Source organism: Gossypium arboreum, chromosome 13 (genome assembly GCF_025698485.1).
Source record: "Gossypium arboreum isolate Shixiya-1 chromosome 13, ASM2569848v2, whole genome shotgun sequence".
In the NCBI taxonomy this organism is placed as follows: domain Eukaryota; kingdom Viridiplantae; phylum Streptophyta; class Magnoliopsida; order Malvales; family Malvaceae; genus Gossypium; species Gossypium arboreum.
Genome location: NC_069082.1, coordinates 96,184,102 through 96,191,958, shown reverse-complemented (window position 1 = coordinate 96,191,958; position 7,857 = coordinate 96,184,102). Strand labels below are relative to the sequence as shown.

General features: G+C 32.3%; 1 protein-coding gene across 1 annotated transcript; it reads left to right on the top strand.

The window, feature by feature from the left end:
• The first annotated feature begins 2,600 nt into the window (after window positions 1-2,600).
• LOC108468042 (SNF2 domain-containing protein CLASSY 3-like) lies at window positions 2,601-6,794 on the top strand. The gene is made up of 4 exons (XM_053023848.1): window positions 2,601-3,578; window positions 4,028-4,189; window positions 4,389-6,386; window positions 6,526-6,794. Exons 1-4 carry the CDS (start codon window positions 2,856-2,858, stop codon window positions 6,547-6,549), a joined length of 2,907 nt encoding a protein of 968 aa, XP_052879808.1. The 5' UTR covers window positions 2,601-2,855; the 3' UTR covers window positions 6,550-6,794.
• The last annotated feature ends 1,063 nt before the right edge of the window (window positions 6,795-7,857 follow it).

Below are 7,857 nucleotides of genomic sequence, written 5' to 3'. Positions count from 1 at the left end.
TTCTTCATGAAACTTTAACACATGCTTATTTTCATATCCTAGACCTCATAATAATCATAAAACAAATATTTTAATCTCAAATTTGTGGTCTCAAAACCACTATTTCGACTAGGCCAAATTTTGGGATGTTACATCAACTGCCCTATATTGTCAAGTCATAATGAATGACAATATCTGTCCCATCACAGACATTCTCGTCCCATCGAAGACATTCATCCCACATGTTTTGTAAAAATGGCTAGACGGAGAGTCCAACATGTTAACACCATCCTACACGGGACCCTCGCCTATAAACACCTCCAGGAATGATGTGAAAAGGATCGACTCTCCAAGATACCAACCCTATACTTTGCAACTTATCTCTTACACTTAGCCTTAATACTCTCCTATTCTCCATTCTTTGTAACCGTCGAATCCCGGTCCCGACTAAATGAACCGGCCTCTGTGACAACTACTATATCCTCTTCCTTGTCTTCTCCTTGTTGTACCAATGCATCAACAGTTATTATATTATATGTATATATGGTTGGTTAAAGTTTATTATGCAATCCTAATTATTCTATTATCTATATTTATGAGAATTATATAATATTTTCAAATAGCTTGATTAAAATAACTAATATATAGTAAAATTATATAAAACTTATAAAGTTAAATGCCTAATAATAAAAATATAAAAGAAAACAAATATATATACTCAACTAACTTCCCCAAAATAAGTTGTAATTTACAATTTCTTAGAGAATGTACGTATATAATATTGCAATACATAAATGATAATTAAATAGTGATTTTAAAAATTAATGTATTGAAATGCAAATTTAAAACAAAAAAATTGAATAAATTATCAATTACGTTGCATAATTAGAATTTCTGTTAAATTTTTAAAATAATCTTATTTCTCAACAATTTATTTGATAAATTAAAACTTTTGATATGCTAAATTATTGAACCAATAATCTAATTTAAATATTATATTAACTTTTTACATTTGATTTATTAATATTATAAGCAATTTCTAAAATATTTTCATAATCATTTGAAATATTCAGAAGCAGTTTAAATGTATTTATGATTTTTTTATGTAAATATGAGTTGAATTATTTAACATGTTACCAACGTTTTTTAAAATTCTTTTTGACTTGCCAGGTTTTGAAAAAAATTAAGTTTTACTTAAAACTAAAAAGAAAATAAGAAATAAATTGTTTCATAAATAAGTTTTTTGTTAATAATACTTATTTTAATAAGTAAGATTTTTAAAAAATTCAACCTTAAAAATGGTGCTATAATTGTGAAATATACTAGAAAATTCCTTAAAACTGTAAAGGTAAATTATTATTAATATTTTACATTAAAATAATAATAAATTAATATTACTTTAGAAAACGATTTTATGTTATGATGAAAAGTTTATGATTCCTCATTATTTAAAGATAATATGAACATTGTACTTATTTTCAGTTATTTTTTTGTAGATTTTCCCTCTGATATGAAAAAAATTCCAGATTTATTTTCCATATATTTTTTAATTACTACTAAATATTGATGGAAATAAAAATAGAGTTTAACCTATAATTCTGGTAAAATATTCAAATTAATAACTTTTTAATGTCAATGTATCAAATCCATATTTCCAAAAATGTATTAATTTGTGAAATATCTCTTACAAATTAAAACCACAATTTATTTTACAACTATTTGCAATATTGTATTACTTAAGTTCAGAAAAATCACAATTTATCTTGCAAATTAAAACAAATAAGTCTATAAAATTTATCATATTTTAAGTAAAACTATACTTGACTGTTGGTTATAAAATTTGTGGTTATAAGGTAATGAATTTCTTCCTCTAATTATACTCGGTTAAGAAATATAAAATCGATAATAATTAATTCATAATGTTATATTGTACTAGTTACAATTTTAAATCCTTTATACATCGTGATTATCATATAATGTTAATACCGTATAGATTAATAAGAACATTTTTAAAAAGTAATTATAACGTTAATATACAATTTCATATATTATCAACAAAGCATTGATGTATTGTTTTATGTGTTGATACATCATCAATAAAATAAATATAATTATGAGTTTAAAATTGATGTATTTAAATATCTCATTAATATAATTATAAATAAATTCTAATAAGAAATTATAAGAAAATTATATTTAAAATTTAATTATAAAAAAACCCACTTTAAATATAACTAAAAAACATTTTAGAACTAACGCAAAACTCAAAAATTCATATATGTTGTTTTATATATATATATATATATATATTGTAAAAACAATAGAGTTAAATTCTTTTAGACGATCTTTAATTTAAAAGTTTATATATGTTTATTTTATGTAAAAATATTGTTTAAAAATAAAAAAATATTTTTATGAAATAATATAAACTTAGTTTTCACAACATTACATACTTTTAAAAAAAAAAATTTTAATTGATAGTCTGTGTATAGAATGTTGAACTGAGATTAGATTTTGAATTTTGAAAACATATTGTGGAAAGATAATACAAAAGATTTGTTGTGATATTAATAAATGTGTTAATTAAATAAAACAATGTTGGTGAAACAATATATGTATTCTTTTATTATTTTAAATTTAGAAAGACTTTGAGTGATAAGATTGATTTGTATTATTCTTTAATAGTTTAAATGTAGATTTATTTTATTACATTAAGTAAGGGTTTTTGAGGTTGATTTGATCGCTGCCGCTGACTTGTTGGAGAGTGGAGTTGATGAAGGGCTTCTCTTGCCTTTTCACCTCACCTTTTTATTATTAATATTTAATTTGTTTCTTTTTCTATTGCTGCATTGCTTCATGCCAACTTCACAAGTAAGATGTTGAATCCCTCCTTGCCGGTGGCTTCAAGAACCCGAAGTAGGATGGAAGCCTACTGGTCCGAGGTCTGTCCTCCAAGCAAGCGGAGGAACACCAGGAAGAAGGTGGTGGTGCAGGACCCCAGCCCCATACCTACTAAGAATCACTCCGGTGAAACCCAATTCTTGTACGAAGCACCTAACATTGACATACACCGCTGTGAACAAGATTCCAGACACCCTGCTAATATTTCCAATCTTGATTATAATGAAGAAGAAGATGATGATGATGACGAAGACGAAGACAATGATGATCCAATGGAGGGTTCTCATGAGGCTCTCCCCTCTCCAAGCGAAGAAGACAATTATGAATCCGAGGATTTGGATTACTGTGGGGAAGAAGAGGAGAAGGACGTCGTTTATATCAACGATTATACATCTTCCGGTACCGAGTCTAATCCTAAGTCTAAGGGTAAAAAAGTGGGGGCGGCCTTGACCTCCTCCAGGAAACTCCACCTTCTTACGGTAGAGGCGGATGCTATTTTGGAGAATGTAGACTCGGATTCAAATAAGGTCCTCGAAGTTGAATCTGAGAACAACTCTTTGCCTATCAAGTTCGGTTCTTGGGTTGAGAACACAGTTACTCCTAACAATGCAGATATTGTTGATGATGAAATGGAGTCACTGTGGACTGAGATGCAGTTTTGTCTTGCGTCTGATGGGATTGCTTCAAAGCCTTCCTTGGTACTTTCACCAACCAATACTTACTAAGACTGCATTATTTATTTATTGTTTCATTAAATGATGCTTTGCATATGTGTAGCCCATTGTATCCACAGTTTCAAATGTATACTAAAATCAAAGTTAAATCCCTTGCTTTTGTCTTGAATGGGTTTGTTTTCCCTTTTAGTACATAGGAACATAAACATAGGACATGCGCATCTCCCTATAAATGCTATAAACTGAAATGCAATGAGGCCTCGAACTTGTTTAGAAAGGAATTAAATGTAAAATATATCGGTTGTTTCTAACATCATTTAGGAATAGTTAACCTTTTTTTTTTTTTATCAGTATAAGAAAGAGCTATCTGCATAGGCACTCCTTAAAGTGAAAATTAGCATTTTCATGTGAATTCAAGGTGTCAAAATTTAGATGATTGAACTTAAACTTATGTTGTTCATACTAATGAGCAGGTGGAAATTGAGGATGCCGCTAATGTTTCTGAGGTTAAACAGGACAGAGCAGTCCTATGTCGTCAAGGGGATCATTATCTTGTGCTAGATGAAGAAATTGGAATAAAATGCAAATTTTGCTCCTTTCTGCAACTGGAAATCAAATACGTTGCTTCACCTTTTGTAAGTTTTATATGAACCTCTATGTTTCATGTCTAATAATCTATCATTTTGAAAATGGATTTAGATGTAAACAGTTCCGATGAGAATCATTGTCATAGACAAGTTAAGGAGCCTAATATGTATACTGCAGCACTTGAGTAAATGGATCTTACTGAACTTCAGATATTTGATTCTTATAATCTTGTTTTGCTTGTTGCAGATGAAACATCCTTATGGAAAATTTGGGAGGCAATACTCTGGCATTGTGGACTCCTCTATGTTTGATGGTCTTCAAGATGTAGACCCTAACATTGATATGCCTGGTTGTGATTCCTCTGCCAATGTCGAAGGAACAGTATGGGAAATCATTCCAAACATAAAGGAAAAACTTTACCCCCATCAGCGTGAAGGTTTTGAATTCATTTGGAATAATATAGCAGGGGGAATATATCGTGATAAGTCTAAAAACTCGTCCAGTGAAGGTGGAGGATGCATTATATCACATGCTCCAGGGACAGGGAAGAGTCTACTGACTATTGTCTTTCTTCAGACATACTTAAAAGAGAATCCAAGTTGCAGGCCGGTGATTGTTGCTCCATGTAGTATGTTACTGACATGGGAAGCAGAGTTCAGTAAGTGGAAGGTTGATATTCCCTTTCACAATATGAACAGTCCGGATTTTTGTGGAATGGGAAAAACAAATGGAGTTGCTCTTTATGAGAAACTTAAAGTTGGTGTCCCGGATGCAGATAGACTTGTTAGGCCTTTGGTGAAACTGCTTTCCTGGAAATACGATGGAGGCATTTTGGTGATCAGTTACAACCTTTTCACTCAACTTGCTGGAAAAGAGACAAAGAGGAAACAAAAATGTAAAAATCTACATAAGCAAATCAGCAAAATCCTTCTCGACCTTCCCGGCCTTCTAATCCTTGATGAAGGACACATACCAAGAAATGCTGCTACTCTTTTGTGGAAGGCTTTGTCTGGAATTAAAACCAATCGCCGTATCATTCTTTCCGGAACTCCTTTCCAGAATAATTTTGATGAGCTCTTCAACACACTCTGCTTAGTGAGACCCACATTTGCTGAAGGAATCCGGTATTCTACTCGATACAAGCATAATAGTAGGCTTGGGTGCAAAGGAAACGAAGCAAAGCGAAACTTTACCTCTTGGATTGGTTCCATTAGAAATGAAATCGGGGGACTGAGGGAGGTTAGAGCTGTGATTAAGCCTTTTGTTCACGTGTATAAAGGCACAATTCTACAGACTGCACTTCCCGGTTTGAGGCACACTCTAGTTGTATTACGGCCCACTGAACTGCAGAAGAAAATCCTGGAGCGCGTTGAAGAAATCCTGAAGCATGTACAAGAAATCCTGGAGTGTGTTAAGGAAGCAAAGAATCTGTTCAAGAGAAAAAGAGAGAAAGAAAAAAAGAATGCACTTGATTTTGATCGTTATGTGTCCATGATCTCAATCCACCCCTCATTGTTGAAGCAGCTGTTGAAGCAGCTTCCAGACCTGAAGGATATTAATGAAGTTGTAAGCTCCATTGTTAGCACGGAAGAGATAGAAAGGATAAGACTGAAACCTGAGGAAGGAGTGAAAACAAGATTCCTCATGAATCTGCTTAAGCTTAGTGAAGCTCTGGAGGAAAGGGTTATAGTTTTTAGTCAATATCTTGGACCTTTACGGTTAATAATGGAGCAGCTTGAGTATTATTTTAAATGGAAGGAAGGGGAGGAGATATTGTTCATGCACGGGAAATGTGATATAAAACAGCGTCAGTGCTCCATTAATGTGTTTAATGATCCAGAAAGCAAAGCAAGGGTGTTGCTTGCATCAATAAAGGCTTGCTCTGAGGGTATAAATCTTATCGGAGGTTCAAGGGTGGTGTTGCTTGATATGACGTGGAACCCATCCGTGGAAAGACAAGCTATATGCCGCGCATATAGGCTAGGCCAGAAAAAGGTTGTATACGTTTACCGACTTATCTCATCCGTGATTGAGGGGCACAAATTTAATCGACAAGCTGGCAAGGATCGGGTATCTGAGTTATTGTTCTCTTCTGATGAGCATCAGGAGCAAGTCTGTGATATTGTGGAGGATAAAGTTTTGGAAGAGATGCTGCAGCATGGAACAATCAAGTCAATGTTTGAAAAGATCATTAATGAGCCCAAAGATTGTGAGTTCATTGAAGCTTTTGAGGATCAAGAAAAGGTATCTGTCCCCTCGTAGTAGATATGTTCATTCTGTTTGCTGACATTTGGATTCCTTACTAGCGTAGTATGTTGGTGTGGGTGTTTAATTTTTGAGATATCTTACAAGCCACTGCGTATGCCTTGTTTGATGAGTTCAGATTATGGAAAGGGGAAAAGATTGATGAATGTGGTGAGGGTGGTGTTATGGAGAGCTTCCCCAACATTTTCCTTTCCTTCCCTGTACAGCAAACACAAAACATGTTTTGTTTAGCCTTTTTTGTGCACCAATGTTTATACGTTTCCTTCCCCACACTTTACCATTTATTGCTACATTCCCTAGTATATATCAAAACCATTGTGTGGGAGAAATTTTGCTTCTTTTTCTCTAATTATATTTAATAAAATGGAGTTTTTAAAAAAATTAAAAGATGTCAATTTTATTATCACTATTTTATTAGTTAAAGGAGTTTATACAAGTATTTATTATTTAAGTTTTTGCTGGGTGAAAGAATTCTATGATATCTTTGGGGAGTGATTAGAGTAGTATCTTTGCTGAGAAGGAAAATCCATTGAATTTATAGTAAATCAGCCTTTCAAATTAAAATAGTATGAATGACAGAATGATCTACTTGTTTATTGATCACCCTTACTTGAGCTAACTCAGCTAACAACTAACTAAACTGTTACAACTAATCATTGCTTAATATAACCCGACTATATGATTTCATCTTCTACAGTAATGAATCGTATAAGATGTAAAGGATGATAAATTATAAGTGATGTATCCATGGAGATCTGTTCATAAAGGGGTTTCCAACCTCCATTGATGGAGATTGGTATATGCAAGATTCAAAATAAATGTTAATATTAACCGTGTGAATAATTATGAAGATACTTAGATGAGCGTAGCACGAACTTCCAATATTAACTTTATATTCTACTTATTTACAAACTTAGTTTATATTAAAATTTATTTTTAGACATTTTAAGATTTTTTTTTTTGAAATATTATTAAATATTACGATAGACACGTGATGTCTACATCAATTAAAATGATCGCGAAACGGTAAAAAAAAGTCTTTTCGAGTTAAGACTGGAAAAGCTTGGACGGACCACATCCATTTACAACATTTGCTAGCATGGACCACATCCATTTACAACATATGAAAGAAACCCCAGCAATCTCAGTCATCGTCGACAACAACTCCAACGCTGATTTTTCAAGTTATTGGATAGACTGTAGGGGCTGAGTTGTTGTAAATATTGTAAAATTACCCACAGTAATATTCCTGTTTTTAGTACCCATAGTAATATAAATCAGGATTTATGGAGTAGTGGGGGATTAGGCAGGGGCCCTTTTTTATTTGAAATTGCCCATACTACTGTAGCAGATACTAGGTGCTCAATGAAATCTCAGCTATCCCAAAAATATAATGAAGGGTTAGTATTTCTGTCAATGGAACATTTTATTTTTTTTATTATATTTGAAA